Raw genomic sequence first — 18553 nt, 5'->3', positions numbered from 1 at the left:
TTTATTTATCACGTTGGCTTTTTTACTCTTATCACTTAGGAAACCCTACAAATGGCTCAGAGGATGTTCTCTCACCTTTACACACCATCATCTCTGTTCTACATTTAGTCTCCTCCTTATGTGCCCTTCAGATGTGTTAGGAAGGTGGCCTAAATATCGCTCCCTCTGCTCCAAACTCACTCCGTGTCAGCGACATATCCCATATGCCACGGTGACTTGACAGGCTGAGACATTCACGCGCTTGTATATTGTGGATTCAAGTCAGTCTGCTCATCTGTACCACATTTCTGCTGGATAACGTAATCACACATTTCTTTATGATGCCCTCATCCATTTTGAAGAATCAAATATTCAAACAGCTCTTGGAATACCGTGCTGTTTCCATCCAACTTTCATGCATATTTACAGTAAGAAGCAAACTACACTCTGGTTAGCGTTTGCTGTCCTTAAATTGTTGCCTGTCCTGTAGAAACACATAGTGAATGAAAGTTGATCTCAGTAACAAGGACCCCCTGGTCACGAATTCTAAATTGCATCTTTATATGTGCATTTGTCAGACACATATAGTGCATCGTGTCACTGCTAATCTCAAGTACTTTTTGTACATCTGCAATACTGAATACCAAAATACACCTTGCCCCTGGAATGTGCATAATAGACTTCAATACAATGTACACCACATACACTAATCTGGCATACATAGCAACAAGGATAGTTGTTTTTTTCCCAACTGAATGCACAGCACTATAAATAAGACGTATACACAGTGTGCCCAATCCTTCCTCACCTCAATACTGAAGTACCCCCTGTCCACATAGTCCCCTAGGAAGAGGTAGCGCGTGTTCGCAGGAGAGCCTCCCACTTCAAATAACTTCATCAGGTCGAAGAACTGGCCGTGGATATCTCCGCACACTGTGGAAACAGCACACAACAGTGTCAGGATTATAAACACCGCAGTTTTCAGCTCCCACATAACAAATTCAGCTCAAAAATATGGGACCGTCTTTGCTTCAGTGGCTCCATATGGCCTGATTTGCATCTGCAGAGGTATATCTGTCCTGGCTGCTGATCTAGAAACACCACTCATCTGTTTGGATAGAAAAAACAGCAAAAATGTGTTTTAAAAGCTCCTTAAAGATTCTACTCGATCATTTCAAGGTCTGTTTAAAAACTACCTGAAAAAGACCAGAAATCAGAGCTGGAAGTTTTGTGCTTTTTGGGGCATCTGTCCAGTTTTTGATCTATTTTCTTAACTGCATATCCAACTCCAGGTCATGGGGAGTGGGCTACGATAAGGGGGAGGTGGGATACACCCACCAGTGGATCATAGGCTAGCAAATCTAGAATATGTTACTGTGAGTTATTTGTATTAACAGACTTGAGAATTCTGTGTTCAGTTTTTTTTACATCAGTTAAACACACCTTACTAACCAAGATAGCGAGGATTAGCTTATAATTTCGCACCCGATGCTGGATTTTATGTATTCATGACGACGTGCAATCACGTTCAGGGTAAATCCGATTTGTTTGTATCTGGCTTTCTTGATTGACCTTTGCATCATCTTATTGTATGCAAGCTTTTGTGAGCTTTCTCTTTTGAATTGTTACAAGTTGCTTCCAGGAGTAAATCAGGCTGCACATGCTGAAGACTTCACATTTTGAACGACTTCAGGTCTGTCTGCCCGTACGATCTGCCAGCATACATCTTACCATCCGCCTCCCTCGCCATCTGTCTGGTCTCTCCTTTCACTTTTAGTTGATGTCATAGTTCCCCTCTGCAGCCATTTTACGATGGCCATTTTGCATCTGTCTGACCGCCTTCGTCTGCCTGTCTCTCCATCTGTTTGCCATGTTAATGTCTGTTTTTGTGACTACTTATAAGCATTTGCTTTAATTTGAACTGGGAATTGGGAATGAGAAATGTCATGAGTGAAATTGAGCCGTACCTGCCTGCCTCCTCTGAGCTGTCTCGGTATTCTCCCAGAAGCCTTCGTGTGACATCCTAAAAGCCTGTCAGTTCAGATTTTAGCCATCCAGCTGTCTGTCTGTCTTAGAGCTCATACTTTGAGACGGCATCAAAGTGCTGAAGTATTCTTTGTATCCCCTTTAAATTGCATTTTTGGTGAAAGCTCTTTCTACGTGAGTCTATTTTGCTGTAGTTTGTATCTGAAATGTAACAGTCATTTCCAATCACGGCACACTCTCAGGAAATTTTTGTGTGTTTCTGAGTCAGACTCTGGTGAAGTGGAACCAGGAAAGCGGGATCAATATGTTGCTCGTTGGGAACAAACAGGTTAGAGAACCTCTGCACTAAGCTGCTTATGATTGACTGTCTCTCCATCTGCCCATCTATCTGTCCTTGTCCCTGGGGATCTGTACCTGTGAAAGCTGAGCGATGTTCCCACACTGCGTGGGCACAACAAGCCCACACAGAATTATCACACCGCTCGCATTTGCATAAATGCAGCACGCAGAAGCACAGACACATAGGTACACGAGCCAGGCAGAGTCAATAGGTTGCCAGTGTCTGCGTCTGCCTGGCCGCTTGTCTGTCTTCTCTGTCATTGTCTCAGAAACTTTCTTTCTATTTTGCTCTCCCTCGATTTCGATCCCCGGCTTCTCCTCCGCATCCTACTCAGTTCTTACCATTTCCCTGGGAGGGGAATACATGCAGCTATTACCCAAGCCAGAGCGAGCTGTTGCGCCAATTGGGTCTCTCAGTGAAGTGCGACCGAACAACAGTTCATATTAAAAGGGTGGCAGATACATATGGCAGATTAATGAATCAATGAATGGATTCTGATTAATACATAATTACTGATCTTTATGCCTTTTTGCTCCACAGCTCTATTTCTCTGCCTCTCCGTGAGACTGCTGCTATCTGTCTCCTCACTGTGAAATGTCTGATCTATTCTGCTTGTCACTCATGCCTGCATTTTAACAAACAAGTAGCCTTTTTTTTAATTTTGATGTCGCTTTGCTCAATGGGTGACTTGCAGATGCTTTTAATAAATAAAACGTAGACATTTTGCAATTTAAAACAGGTGAACGATAGTAAAGAACACCTTTTTTGGCTTCTGATAGTCTGGAGGCCACAGTGAGTAGGGTTACCTACCATAGCCATGGTATAAAGACGCTACACCTTTCAATTCGAGCTACATTTAATTTTCAGTAATGCAGTAATGTCACATGTTCGTGTGCCAGTCTACATATACTGCTCTTTCTAGAGATAGCATGCTAACACAAAACTATCCAAGAACCCAGAGTTATGATAAAGCTGAGTGTATGCTGACCCAGAGCCTGAACTTCAGCAGGTAACAAGCTGGGATGAGCGATCAGGATTCGGAATCGCTTTAAATTCTCTTTGTGCTGGTTTTCATCTTTGCTTTGTGTTTAAGCTTTATGTTAATGCACAAACAGAAAAAAAAGATCATATGTGTTTCCTCAATAGGTTGGGGATTTGTGTAGGCGTGTGGGACTGTAGCTTAAGGTTTATATTGTTAACTGGTAATTATGTAACAGTGCATTTCAGGTTATTTTACAGAGTAACACGAAAGATCAGAGCCCAACAAAATAAATATAGGCCAAAGAGTATATCGTGGAAGACAGTGTGGGAGATGTAACTAACTTGATTGGTGGTCTGAAATTTACAGGTTCTTCATCAATCATGTGATGGACTTTATCTTAGTTGAATGCAGTTTTCCCAACATATAAATAAAAGTTAAGATGTGGGAGTGGCAGTTGGGGTCTACTCCAGTAAAATAAATTAAAAAAGCAAAATATAAGGAACACGTTTAGTGCTGTCAAGAGACATTATAAGATAACCCTGGGACTCCTGCAACAGCAATGAGTATAACTTTCAGGGGGAAAGAGCTGTTTAAAAAATGCAATGATTTCTTTTCCATAGGTCTTTCAACATGGCTGCCCAGTGCAGACACTTTCTTCTAGAGAGACTTTGCAATACTCACGAAGTCTCATATAAAGTTGGAGACCTGATCAGCTTCCCTGTGCGGGGAAACCGCTTTGCGCGGCTAACTCTTGCAAGAAAGCGCGTTAGCTTTCCAACTGTTTTCTACCATCTCCTAATTGGTGCGTTGAATCCCTTCCTTACCCGTGACTGGCGCCTCAATATCCAACATAGTGCGCTCCTGGCGCAGGATGGCGGCGCCCTCATCGATGATGCGCAGGGCCACGGCTTCCTCGAGACGGCCTTCCTTTGTGAGGTGAGCTTTGAGCAGGTCCACTCGCGGCCGGCCCTCCGCGTCAAACACCTCCTTCATGGTCAGCCGATGGGCCAGGGGGAAGGGGACCGCTGGAGATGGAAATGTGGAGATGATGGAGAAAGTGCGGGGGATGAGATGGAAGGAAGGGAGTTAAATTATGCAGGGAGAGGGAGAAAGAAGCCGGAAAGAGGAGATTGTGTATTACAATGCAGAAAATGATTTATTGATATTTCCTGTACACTTCAACAAGCTTGCCCACAGTTGTCAGAAGCCCCAATCCTCACCATTATCCTGATCACACCTCTGCTGCAGGCTTGCAGTGTGCGCGTATGTACATGTGTGCGTTGTGTGTGTGTGTGTTATGGAGGCCTAAGCGGGTTGTACTGAAGTAGGGGCTGCCACAGTTATCAGGGCTGCTGCCTCTGTTCTGCAGCGATGTCTTTCTTACATAATGAAGGCCCCCAGGGTGCCAATGGAGAGGGGGGTTGACTGACGATGAGGGTGACACAGCAAGAGTACACAGCTGCACGTGAGAAGGCGTGCGCACACACACACACACACACACACACACGCACACATATATGAAGACACGCTTGACAAAAGCGCACACACGCCCTGTTGTTAGCAAACAGGCAGAAACTATGTGGCACGCTCCTGCACCCGGCAGAGGTGCAGGAGCATCTGTACATCATGTATGTCACACTGGCATTAACATGCACGACTGCACAAGTGTGTATAAGTGGCAGTGCACACACACTCACACACACACACACAAGCTCATAAAAGGTATTGTTATGAAGGATCCACAGAGCCTGTTTGAGCCCCACCAGTGCTAACACAGATAATGGCCTAGATCACACGCTAAAATCTAGGCCTGGCTCTGAATGCGCACGCACACACACACACACACACACACACACACACACACACACACACACACACACACACACACACACACACAGTCACTTTGTCTCTGTTTTGCACTCTCTCCTCTTGTCCCTTCTCTGTTTTTTTCTGTTTTCGCTCGCCTCTCCCTCTTGCTCCTTCGCTCTCTTCTTTCTGCTCTAACAGGCCACAGTCTCCTCCGCGAGGTTCCACGCTGATGTCTGTCGTTACATTTTAATGTGACCGCGCGTTTTCATTCTTTCTTCACAGTATAAGCAGCTCAGCAAAAACACGGAGCCAGTCAGCAGGGTTTAATGTAGTCATTGCTGAGACATCGGCGTCATTTAGCCAATGCTAAATGAGCCGTTGCAATAAAATATATTACAATGTGACTTTAGTCAAAATATGTCTGTTAACGCACGAACAGTTGCTGACAAAGCCTGCATTTGTGGCTGTTAATCAACATGGAGAAAGAGGTGACGTTGAGATTTTTGTTCCGCCGAAAACTCAACACACCCTGAATACGTTAACCCTCCCGGCACACACAAAGATCTACCTGATTCATATTTAGATGTTCCAGAATATCTAAAGTCACCTCAGGTTGCTGCTAGATAACTGCTACTGCATCCCCATGACACTTTTACACACCTTAAGATTGAACACAACACAGGAGAGCATGCTGAGACATCCCAGGACACTTCAGGCTGCCAAGCTGAAGGGTCTGCTTTCCATCGATTGAGAACAGCGGTTCTTACATGTTAAAACCATTTTTGCATTACAAGTTAGGAGCGATTAATATTTTAAAAGCCTTGTGCACCCCAGGCTGTCAGAGAACATAAGCCCAAAAAGGAATTACTCATGCATGCTGGTATTTGTGTGACATTATATTTATTTATAAAAGGAAACAACAGGGCTCAGGCAGTATGTGGATAAACCTCCTCCTCCAGTGTACCGTCCTGTACCGGCATATAGCACCGCACTGTTCTGAGCTGTGCTACAAAATGTACTCGGGCTGGAACATGTCATTACAAAAAGCTGCCAGCACAGTGTTAGAAGGGCTGCGGTACTCTTTTAAAACTCAAGCACACACATGAACTCAATTTGTGGATGTATATTTCTGGTTGAAGGTAAAACTGAGGCCTCAAGTGTGCATGTGTGTAACAGCGAGAGAGCCTGAGGAGGGAGAGGAGGGTAGAAGTGAGAGGGACGGAGTGTGAAACTCGTAAATTGTGAGAGCAGTGTGAAAGTAGGGCAGGTAGGAGAGAGTGAAGAGAGCAGCAGAGACACACAGCTTGGGAAAGGAACTATACTTGGGAAAACTATACTTGGTAGTTGGGGAATAGAGGCGAGAAGAGGTTCGGCACAGGCAATGGCAAACCGTTTGATGAGTGTACAGTTCAAGAGGAATGCTAGGAGATTTGAGTCCAATCTTATAGCTCTGAGCGCACGTGCAGAGGTTAAAGACAGACAGATGTAAATTACGAAGAGACCTTGTTTGGATTTAATAAAGTGATTCTGATACAAATCTGAGAAACATGCCCGTACAGCTTTTCTGTCTCAGAGCAATTTTCTGCTTGTAACAATGGAAAGCTTTCTGCAGTATGCATATGAATTTGCAAGCCTGGAGGAGAACATTAAGGCAGAGGAAATGCATTTAAGACTTACTGTACACTCATAATATACAGTATATTACACCATTGCAGGAGTCCGACCATCAGATCATCCTATAGGTCTGGCTCATGCATTTGCATACGTCTTATACGAGTCTATAATGGATCTTATTGAACAAAGAAAGTGGATCAAGTGAGAACAGGTTGGGAGGGAGCATGCCAGTGTATCCTTGAGCAAGATACTAACCCCAAGTTGCTGCCGATGTATTTGTGGGAGTCTGAATGTTTGACAGAAAGTAAACATAGAAAAAAGTGTGATTTGAGCTGTCAAGTCGAGTAGAAAAACGGTACATACGAAACAGTCCATCTACCATTTTTCCCTTTTATTTCATTAGAATTTTATGCTATGCTAGTAGCTCTGAGGTGCTTCATGCTAAATGCTAACACTAGTTGTTGTCACATCCCACCAAACACGGATGAAACCCTGACATCATCTCCCACGCTACAAGACAAAAAACTGGGCAAACATTGAAGTGCAAACGATGACGCTGTTTCCAGGAGAATAGAGGTCGAGTCACATGATCTTTTACAAAGGCTGAATAACAATCAGGTTAATGCATTTAGGGCAATTAAATGCATTTGTCAGTGACGTCTAATATGGTATGTAAATGGTAAACAGAAAGCCACACATCTTCTGCATGTGCTCACACTACTATTACCAGTGCCTTTTTAAAAAATGTAAACAGTACTTTTAAGCAAATTCTGGCCATTTAGATCAAAATTGTGGGTGACTTCACCTCCCTATCTCTGATGTCAGCATCAGACTCAGAGATTTTACTATTCAAGGATGAAGATGTATAGCTCAGCAGGACAAGAAATGGCCTGAAAGCCTGAGGTCACTGTACAGGTGTCTTTTTTTTTTCTTCATCCTTTCTACGGAGAACATTTTGTGCATTTTGAACAATAAAGAGATGGTAAAACAAATATTCTTCAACACTTGCTGCCTCTTGGCATCCAGGCAATGTTCAAGAAGCTCCTGGAACCAGCGCCATTCCCACTTTCGGTATGGAACTAACTTTCAACCATGAGTAGACGTTGAAAAAGGACCGCCACCCGAGGATTATTCAACGGTAAAATATATGCTGGGATGCAAAGATGAATAATGTTCATGTTGTTAGTAGTACATAATCTACAGATTTTACACAAAAAGTAACAGTCCCATTTTAAAATGTTTGACTTCAGAGAGGAATTGGTTACAGCTTGGCCACTCTAAGGGGCCATAGTGCTAAACTCTGGGCTCAAAAATATCTACATCCATCTTTTATATAAAGCCCATAGTAGATTTTGAGCATTATTTTTTTAGGTACTCAAAGTTTGAACTCTTAATATACAGGAAGCAAAACAAAAAATGTTGAAGCCCAGTGGAGTTCAGGGTTGAGTTAAATTCCAAGTTAGTCCATTGTCAGCTGAGCTTTTCATTATTAACCATTTCATCCCGAAGGACATCGAATTAAATATTAACGGCTAAACTGAATGTTCTGTAACCCTGCTTGACCCTCACATACATGACGCTGACTGTGCTACCTGCCGGAGGGACTTCGGGGGTGGAAATTATTTTTCCAAGTCTGTGTGAGAAAATTATGTTTTTGTTCCTAACAAAGGCTCATTATGTGTCATTTGATGGCGATGACAAGAAAAGACCACAAATTTCTGTGTCACATCTTGTGCTGAAGGTTCAATACGCAGAATAATTTCAAGTGGTGTATTGCAACTGGCCTATCTACTCTCACCAGAGACCACGAGGAGCAGCGATTTACCGTCTTTTTTCTGAAGACAAGCACCTCAGCCACAAAGCCCAGGAAACTCTTAAATTAATTTTGGCTAAATTTAGTCAACAATGCTTGTGTTAGCATTTATTGTTAAAATGCTCACCTCATGGTTTTACTTGGTCTTTCATACCAAGTTATTATTATGCAACATTTTTGTAACCTGCCAAGGGAATGCAGACGCAAATTAGCTTTAAACTACCTCAGGTACAATGGACGAACACAAATACCAATTTAAAATAAAAGAATTCATGCCTTCAGCTCTGACTGTGTGTTATGGTTCCGATGTCATGGCAAAACTTTAAATAGTCAAACGTGTAAATGGAAAGAAACTGTGCTTACTTTGATTTACAGTCAGCTCACCTTTGTTGCTATTGCATTTCTTGAAGTTAAAAAAAAATTGAAAATCTTTATGTTTTACCCCAAACATGATCCTTTTTCTGACCCTGGTGCCAACCTAAACAGTAACTGAAAGCAATGGCAGCCAGCGAATTTAAACACAACTTGAGGATAAAAGTTTGAAAGTCATCAGTTCCATATGGGACTGGAAACGCAGTCTCTTGTGTGAGTGGCACGTGACTTGCTTCCACCAACCCTCCAACTGCTCTATAAATTTAAAAGCGCTTTACTGTGTTTCCATAGAGACAAATCAACAGATAAAATTTAGTAGTTCACTAACCTCCCCACCATGTGTCGCAGGAACTGCTTCTGTGCTTGTACACAAAAGAGAGAAAATTTGTCTCCAAGAGTACAAATAACTGCACTTCATGACTATTTCTTGAACTGTTGTGAGACTGTTTGGTGTGAAGATGAAGGCCTCAGCCAGAGAAACAATGGCAAAGAGCCATCTGGCAGCCACTGGTCGTATTCCCCAATCACTTGTGAATGGTTGCTGGAGGTTGCGGGCAGTCACGATGAAACCAATTGTTAAATCTCCATTCATGCAAGCCTAGAGACTGGTAACCACTAGTCACTAGGGAAGTGTGTATTCTGCAACTGGTTAGCGAGTTGTTAGTGGTAAATGAAATTGATTACAAAGAAGTACATGGTGGAGCACCAGAAACCTCCATGTGATTGCCTTGGGCTCTAGTAGACTGCTGCTGTCACCCATAGTTTGCACGAAAGACGCCGACTAGTAAGCAAATACTTGCTGACTACTCACCAACTTTGACTAGTGCAACGCAAATAGGTTGCCATTCACCTTTTTCCAGTTTCACTACAACTCAGAAAATAAATGGTGAGTGTTTGCAGACAAGTCTGTGTTTTCCATGCAGACACAGACTCTGTGTAAGTTCTTGTAATGCACTGTCAGAGTGTGTTGCTTGGATGAACCCCAGGAAGAATAGCTGCAGCACTGCTGTAGTTAATGGAGATCATAATAAGCTAACTAAACCGTGCCAACCTGCTAGCAAACAAAGCAACAACAAGGAGGTTTTTGGTGCAACACCCTCTTTACAACTGAGTTCACCTAGCAGCAGTCAGCAACAATCACTAACCGATCAGGGAACACACGTTTTTTCCTCGTGACCACAGGTTGCCAGGGGCTTCCCAACTGGTCTGTAGGCCTGTGTGGCTGAGAGGCTTTAAGAGTCTGCACATCTAAAGTGACTAAAATCTTTGCACAATGCTAAAGCTGTTTACATAAAATAGGATGGATGAATACTGTAATATACAGAAAGAAGGAAAGCGTTATCAATAAGAGTAGCTCTTACAAAGCACTCTGATGGCATCACATTGACTGGGATAAACAATAAGCTAGGCTAAATCAATCATTTCAGGATGTAGAATCGAAGCATATGTCTTAACTTTAATACTAAAACTGAGGACGTCCTAGTCAATTGCTAATGGATACTGTGCAGTGTCAAAAAAACTGTACTTAATCAGTTAATCATGAACCTTTCACGGTAACATCACCTGTCATGCACTGGCACATAAATGCATCGTGGCAGTATGACATGAAGCCCATGTATGCCCAAACATCAGCGCAAGCCTTTATACTTATAAGGAGGACACCTGAGGTCAGATGACTGTTTTTATATCCCGCGTTTTTCTGGAAGACTTGAGTAAATTATGTAACACAAGTAAGATAACTGCTTAGAATTTAAGACGACTACAGACAAATGTTGATTACAGAAATGTGCTACCCCTGGCGCCTCTAATCTGGCACACTCTAACAAACTATGAAGTAGGATGCTTTTAATGATTTCCTATTTTTCTCAGTTCTCAGCAGTGTGAAGGTCTAAATAGTTTGGCTTCCGAACATCTTTGGAAAAGCCCTGCTGTTAAATATCAGGCAGCTGGGTACAACCGGCACATTAATATTAATGTAATGTGTGTTGTCATTAGGAATACATCAACGAAATACTGAGTAAAATAGCGTCTCACACACAGATATCGGCATAGTAAAGATGGTGTGTCTCTAACGTCCGCATGAGCTCAGACCACAGCGGCCACACTTCCTCAGTGAAGTGGCGGCTGGCAGTATTTCTCCCAAATGCTGCTCTAAGGCATTTTAACACTTTGTGATGCTGCCAAGTGTTTCAACCTTGGGAGGGAACTTTCCTTCCAGAAAGTACAGTCTGAGCTGTCCCCTGTCTGAGTACAGATGACAAATACAGTGAACTCCACTTTCTGGAGTGGAGTGAAAAAAGAAAAAGTTATTCATCCAAAACTGTCCACTTCGCGTGATGCATAGCGTGCGTGTGAGGTGAGACGGACCGAACGGCGCGAGATGAGCAAATAGGTGAAAGCTTTTCCGTCTTTTTTTCCTCATGCACTTTGTACTGTTTTCGTCTTCTGGCCCACTCTCCACAGCTGAACTCCCCGGTGTGGAATTTATTAGGCGCCAGAGCTGCCAGCTCAGCCAAAAATCTCCCCATTGCAGAGCACTGAGGGGGAGCCTGAGAGAAAAATCTATGACATAGCTGTCAACCAAATCTCCTAGATTTGTTTGGGCTGGCCTAATAGCCTAACTGGAGCAGAATCTGATCGGAATCCTATTGTTTTGTGTGCATCGTCCCTAATGGCTAAAGTCAATTACGGGGAACTATTTCATCAGTTTTAATAACACAGGGACACCATTCATGATCAGACAGGCTGGTGCAGGATGCAGGAAGTGACAGCAAGCGAGAACAGACAGATTGCAGAAATGACGGTAGAAGGCACCCATGATCCATCTGTCCTCGTTTGTGTCTTTCCTCCAAATGTTGTAAAATATGACTAAAGAGGTATAAAACAAAACAAACTCGTGCCTCCTAATCGGCCAGGCGTCAGATCACCGAGGCGAGAAGCAAATTGTTTTTGGAAGCAGCCAGTTAATACGAAGACAAGGTGAAAATGCTGTATCCACAATAATTAGAGCAGCATATACGTGTTACGTGCAGGCTATGAATGAACTCATTACTGTGCAATGCTGAGCCTCCCCAGACTGTAACCGTCTGATGCTCATCCAGTGACATCAAACACAGCTGATTGCACGCCTGTATATGTACGTGTTTGTATGTTAGATGTGTTGCCCTCTCCAGGACCTCATCTAAAGTGATCGCACACACACACACACACACAGCTCCCAGGATCGTTTCAATCCTACTGTCTACTGTCTGTACATGAATAAATGAAGGTGTAAGAAACCGGGGGGGGGGGTTAAAGAATGAGAGCAGCAAAGAGAGAGAGGGAGTGAAAAAATTGGGGTGTATGAGAGAGATGCATCTGTTCACATGTGTGTGCGTGCGTGCGTGCGTGCGTGCGTGCGTGTGTGTTTCTACCATCTTTGACCCAGATCAGGAAACATGGATTCGTGGGTCTTTGAAGGTGGTGGAGGTGGTGGGGGGGGACAGCTAAAGATACGTTTGAAGTTGTTCAATTAATGCACAGTTCACACATGATGGACCATCTGTGTACACACACACACACACACACACACACACACACACACACACACACACTGAAACAACGGCCCATCCCCTAACAGCCTGTCCTCATTAGACAATCCCTCTCTCCCTCTCTCTCTCTGGAGTACCTCCTCTATAAATAGCCTTTGCCCTGCCACCCTCCCCACAGGGCAAACACAGACCTGTCAAGGTAGGACCCCTGGCTCACAACAGTGATGCCACAATCCGACACACACACACAGACACACACGCACATTTCACATAGAGGAATGGGATTGTATGTTACACCAAAAGGAAATATGCCAACTTTGCCCCAAACCTTGCTAGAGGTGATGTGGTGTGTGTGCAAGTGAGTTTGAGTGTGTTTGTGTGTGGTTTATGCATGTATGAATGCATATATGCATGTGAGCATATTGGATCACTCAGCTTTGGCGAGTACTCTTCAAAAATGTAGCGATTTGTTCAAAAGGTCATGAGCTATAACAGGCATATTTGACCTTTGCACTTTGAACCAGTGCGAGGATGCAGTTCAGCACATGATATTTTCTTTACCTTAAATATGACCAGATATTAGACAGCAAAATGATAATAATAATAAGGCCTGCCCTGTATGATCTGCCAGCATGCATCCTAGCATATTAGCACAGTATCCTGAGTAAATCATGACCCAGAGCGGAAGTAACAACTGTAACAACTGAGCTAAAAAAGATGTAATGACACAACAACAGTATCATCCACTGAGTTTGCAGTGTTATTACGTACGCTTGGGACGGTCGGTGACAGGAAAGTGTTGATTTTTCTCTTCTGTCACTACTCTAGTGGTGCAGACCTTTTCACATCATTCACCTCAACTTGTCTTCAGGAGAAAAGTTGTAACTATCTGTAATAATGATGGCCCCGTTTCACTTAGCTGAGCCAGCAGAGTGCACGCTACCAGGACACTGACACTGGGACATTTAAATGAAACATAGCCATGATTAATCTTATTAGTCACACCCTGTGTTTGACAAGCCAAAATATCCACCATGAGTAAGGGCTGTCAGACTGCAGGATACCGAAAGCCCAGCAGAGTCACATTCAGGGGTATTTGTGTTTTAATTTGTGTTCTGATGGGCTGTTTTCAGCACACAACGACTAGATATTTGGGGTGTTTGGATGAAATGGGGGAAAACATGAGGGTCATTTAAGTTTGCATGGTACTTGGTACTAATGTTGTTTTTTCTCACAGCATTAGCTGCTGATTCCAGTTCAAACCACAACACCAATGGCTATTTTTCTCAACAGGTGCGCTCTAAGCTACAAGTGTCACAGTCAGCCCTGAAAGTGAGCCAGCACGCTCAACACCAGAGCCCTGAAACTAGCTGACCAATAATAAATATGAGTCATCAGGCTAATTATATTAATTCTGCCATAAAAAAAGCATCAATAAAACAGAAGCACTGCACTTAGCATTACACATAAAGGTACATTATTTTTTGTTCTTGTGTTGTTAAACCAAGCGTTAGCCTAGCAGCATGCTACACTTTTTTAAACCCTTTCTTTGGTAAAATACACACTGTTACACATTTTATACATATATCTGCTCTTGGTGCCCATGAAAGCTTTTTAGCACCACTTGTGTGCTTTAATGGTGCCCAGCTTGTCGATTTTTATTGAGCTATTGTACCAACCTATTGTGCAAAGGTTTTTTGTTTTGTGTTTTTTTTTTTTTACATTTGAGGCATCTTAAAGGGTCTCCAATTCATTCTGTAGCCTCACAACTCCCCCCAGAATACAGCCAGCATCACAAAGAATGAGCTCACTGTCCGTACCGTCACCCAGCAGCTATGATTTCAGTGCAGTATTTGATGATAGCATTAAGTCAGTGGTCTACTTACAGATGAAAGTTCAAATTTTGAATATTTAAGATTGCTAGCTACTGACTCGTGGGTATAAGACTGTCCTGTGTCACCAGTGACCACTAGAGGAGACAACAGTTTCTAAATTATGCTGCTGAAACTATAATAGCATCAACATGGCTCTACTGTACATACAGAGGGGTTTCTGCAAAACTCTCAACATGTGTTGTCTTCAAATAGTGTGCATTACATGCAATTCAAATATAAGCCTTTTGTGACAGACACACCCACGCATACATACAAATGCACAGAGAGGGCATTGGGTTGGTTAAGTAATCAAAGAGTGTGCAAAGTCCATTAGGATGATGCTCTGCTACTCAACAGTGTGAAATACTACTCCTTCCTTTCTCTCTCTGTGTGTCCCTCTGTGCCTCCTTCTCTCTCACCCCAGCTACTTCACCTCCTCCGTGGCCTTGTCACATTTTCTCATTCCCTCTCTTCCTCACCTCGCCCCCACACTCTCTGCCTCTTTGTCCATTCCTCTCTTTATGCCTCCGTCCTTTGGTTCCATGTCTGTGCAATGCTCTCTGCTGAACATTGCTAAAAATCTATAATGTGGGGAACTACCGGGCACAGTCCATCTGCCAGAAATGCCCACTCTTTGACGACGCTCCCATCCTTGCTGTGGCTTTGTTGACTCTACAGCATTCTCACCTTGCTGATGGATCGGTGTGTTTATGACAGAAGATGCATATGAGTGTGTGTTGGTCTGTGAGATGGATGATGCACGAAGATGTAGATAATTCCGCTGCTGGCAAAAGAGCTCAGTTGACCTAACTGCATTACAACACACATGCAAAGCAGAGCTGCGAATATAAAATGATATGTGGCTTCTGCACATGTGGAGGGGAGCTGGTAACTTGAGGGTGAGGGCTGATGGGATTAATGGATGGATGCGGCAGTCAGAGAGGATCCAGGTTTCCCTGCACAGCTGCATCCATGTAGTTTTTCCACAGAGGTGCAGCACAGACATATGCACACGCAGCCCTAAATTCCTACGTGCAAAAATCTGCAAGAGCTCTCACCCCCCCCCCCCCCCCCCCCACCCCCACCCCTTCTGAGCACGACGCACCACGGAATACCGGGGCATGCCCGAGCGACGCATCCAGCTGTCAGCTCCTCTTCTTCCGGCAGAGAGACCTTGCGAGTTTATTAAGGGGAGCCAGTGGGAGAGACAGAGAGGGCATCGTCGCATGTGACAGGCTGCGTGCGTGGAAGCATCGCTGCCATGCCCAGCCTCGTTGTGACCCGATAAGCACGACAATCTGTGCAAGCTCACACGGATCACAACCCAAGCAAGAGACCCTCCTCGCCTCCCCCTCCTCCTCATATAGCCGCCCGCGCATAAAGCAAACAAAAAAAGGGGAAAAGGAGAGACTCAAAACACATCAAATATTCCACAATCTAATGATGCAACAACACCATTAGAGCGTTGTGCATCATACTCATCGGGCGATGGGGGTCGGATACGCGGCTCGGCATCCATAAACTCCATTTTGTCTCTCATTTGACACTCAAGAGAAACAAGAGGAGGATGGGTGGGTGGAAGGGAGGTGGGGGGAAGCCAGGGAGACCTTAACGGAGACGTGGAAATAAGATACGCACGGGATTAGCAGAATCACCCACTGACACTCAGGGCCGTGTTTGAAAATGATAATAACGATACTACTAATAAAAACGTGGGTTTACAACAGCTGGTCGAGCCATGTCATGGTCACCGGTGGTTAAACGTTACAAGACGTTACAAGCACACACATCAGCGGCCGGTACGCCAAACTCACAGGGGGGATGACGGTGCGCACTCGGCCTGGCAAAGTTGTCCGCCTACCTGCTGTTCCAATCAATAATCTGATTTTGACTCGGATTTGATTTACAAACAAATAGAAGATAATGTAGGCCAACATATGGACGGACAGTTCGGCACATCTAACACAGAGAAGGCATCACGTGCAGTCAGATATGCATCACGTGCAGTCAGATATGCAGCACACAAGCATCGATGACAGAAAGCTAAAAAAGAAAAAAGCCCCTTCCGAATGGCGATCCCCCTTCAAGCAGCATCCTACCCCCCCTCACCCCCCGCGTTCTTCTTACACCGTTGCATACATGCAACATCATCCCGTGACACTATGCCCACATCCACAGCAGAAGCACGGAACGGTGGCTATCGCGGGTCGTACGCTCGACATTTATTTACCTTTATGTCTGCCTTTCGCTGTCATCGTCACACCGCTTGATGTTTCATTGGAACAAGATGCTCATCTCCCTCCCTGCTTTTACCTCTTATCACTCTCCCGGCTGTGCCTCTGTGGGGTATTATTCAGTAACGCGAAGCCACCGCTAGGAGTGGAACGCGTATGGAGCTCATGCAGCACAGGGGTGTCGCGCAAACGCTTTGGCTATACATAGAGGAAGAGACACCCCCCCCCCCCCTCTCCACCCCCCTCAGTTAGAAAGGGGGTAATGCCACGGTGAGGGGGTGAATTCTAATAGAATAACGAGGGAAGACCCTGATTATGGCGTACCGTGCTGGATACCCCCACCCCCTTTACTCCCCCCCCCCCCACCTCCATCACCACCTCCCTCCCCTGAATGGTTCAGAGGCACATGCATGCTGACACGCCAGCCAAAATATGCTGTTTTTATTGTAATAATTAGGTGCTATGGAAAAAGAACCATAATGATAGTCATAATAAATGATGAGCAAAACACGTGCGAATAAGAGACAGTGGTGCAACGGCAGGGATGCAAACAGAATAAAATTAAATTAAAAAAACAAACAAACAAAACAAACTAAAAAATAACGATGAGTTACAGCAGATTATTGGCACAGAGGAGCTCTCACTGGCCGTGCAGGGTTTGACATGCCTACATTTGATCACCCGGTCGGTGGGACTTGCGTTGCAGTCGGACATCCTGGAGTCGGGACGGGAACAGAGCCGAAGGGGTTTGGGGAAAGGGGGGGCTCTCTCTTCTGTCAAGGGCCGAGATTGTGGTGTCGGGTCCTCCGGCAGGCGTCGACAGTATGCGCGGTTGCTGGGTGCTTTTCTTGCTGCAGTAGTGGCATCACTCGGTGGAGTCTCCGTGCTCTCTCGGACGGGGGAAGCCTGCTGCTGCGCCTGCGGTGACTTTGGGGGAGGATAGGCGGATACCTAGCTGCTGTTGTGGCATGCTTGGATCCCGAATTTGTTTTCTGAGAGGGGGCGGGAGGGGGGTTGGTGTGTGTGAGGGGGTGCTGGTATAGCAGTGGTGGTGGTGGTGCTGCTGCTGCTGGTGGAGTCGGGGGGTGGGGTGGTGGGGGTAGACTCTGGAGGTTAAGAGGCCGAAGAGACGCCTTGGAGAGAGGAGAGACGCGCAGGCTCTACCTCTCCAGGACGCCTCTGCAAGCGGTGCCGTGCAGCTGGCAACACCCCGGAATGGCGAAAGAAGGAACTCCCACGCAGATTCACGCACACGCAGGAGCGCATACACACACACGCAGACACACGCGCGGGTACACACTCAGACTCATACTGCCATCCTGTGGAGAGACTGATTACAGGGCTTTCCCCCCTGAACAGCAAATACTGTGGAGTGGGCATTTTGTGCGTGCTTGCGTGCGTGTAATAGCGTTCTCTGTTTGGCGTGAGCTTCTAGCATCGCGTTTTAATAAGGCTAAATATCATGTAATTATTTATGATTATTGACCTGTGTGCCAGAATGGGAGGACAATCCAGTTCATACATGTTAACTTATAACTGAAAGTAACTCATTCAAATGGATCTCAACCAAAGTGATAAGGATGATTGATAAGGATTAAAGTTTATGAATGCAGCACTGAAATGTATAATTTTCAAATTCTATGTGCATCAAAAACATTGAAATGTGGGATAGAAAACAACAAGCATGACTTTATATAAAAAAGTGGCACTGTAAAGGAGTGTAAAAACACATCACTGTTTCCCACAGTGGTGAAAGACCTAAATCCGACAGTCAGGTCCATAATTCTTTGGACAGTAAGACTTTTTTGATACCACAGTGGATTTTAAATTAAACGATCAGCGTGAAGTTAGTGTCCAAATACTTATGAAGCTAAATGAAGACCATGAAGCATATTTTATGCATTCAATTTTTTTTCTCCACATAAAGATGAAAAAGAAGTTGAACAAATTGAATTTCGATACAAATGATTTATTTTACAAGGAAGCAAGCTAAGATTAGCCACTGTATTAGGAGATTAGC

General features: G+C 44.4%; 1 protein-coding gene across 4 annotated transcripts in view; it reads right to left on the bottom strand.

Annotated features, from left to right (window-relative positions):
* ppp3cb (protein phosphatase 3, catalytic subunit, beta isozyme) overlaps positions 1-17735 on the bottom strand; it is a 35203-nt gene extending 17468 nt beyond the window's left edge. For 2 of the 4 annotated variants that reach the window (XM_024804314.2, XM_024804316.2), the window contains exons 1-3: positions 17205-17735; positions 4112-4312; positions 788-912 (exon numbers count right to left, since the gene is read on the bottom strand). In XM_024804314.2, coding sequence (XP_024660082.1) covers positions 788-912; positions 4112-4312; positions 17205-17247 — 369 coding nt within the window. In that variant the 5' untranslated portion in view covers positions 17248-17735. Of the gene's footprint in view, positions 1-787; positions 913-4111; positions 4313-6965; positions 6997-16529; positions 16708-17204 lie in introns of those variants that run through there. The other 2 variants (XM_076890968.1, XM_024804315.2) reach the window with 2 other exon arrangements.
* Between the last annotated feature and the right edge of the window lie 818 nt (positions 17736-18553).

Source organism: Maylandia zebra, linkage group LG2, assembly GCF_041146795.1.
Source record: "Maylandia zebra isolate NMK-2024a linkage group LG2, Mzebra_GT3a, whole genome shotgun sequence".
Lineage (NCBI taxonomy): Eukaryota > Metazoa > Chordata > Actinopteri > Cichliformes > Cichlidae > Maylandia > Maylandia zebra.
The sequence above is the reverse complement of the archived record's forward strand: the minus strand, read 5'-3'. Positions and strand labels throughout refer to the sequence as shown.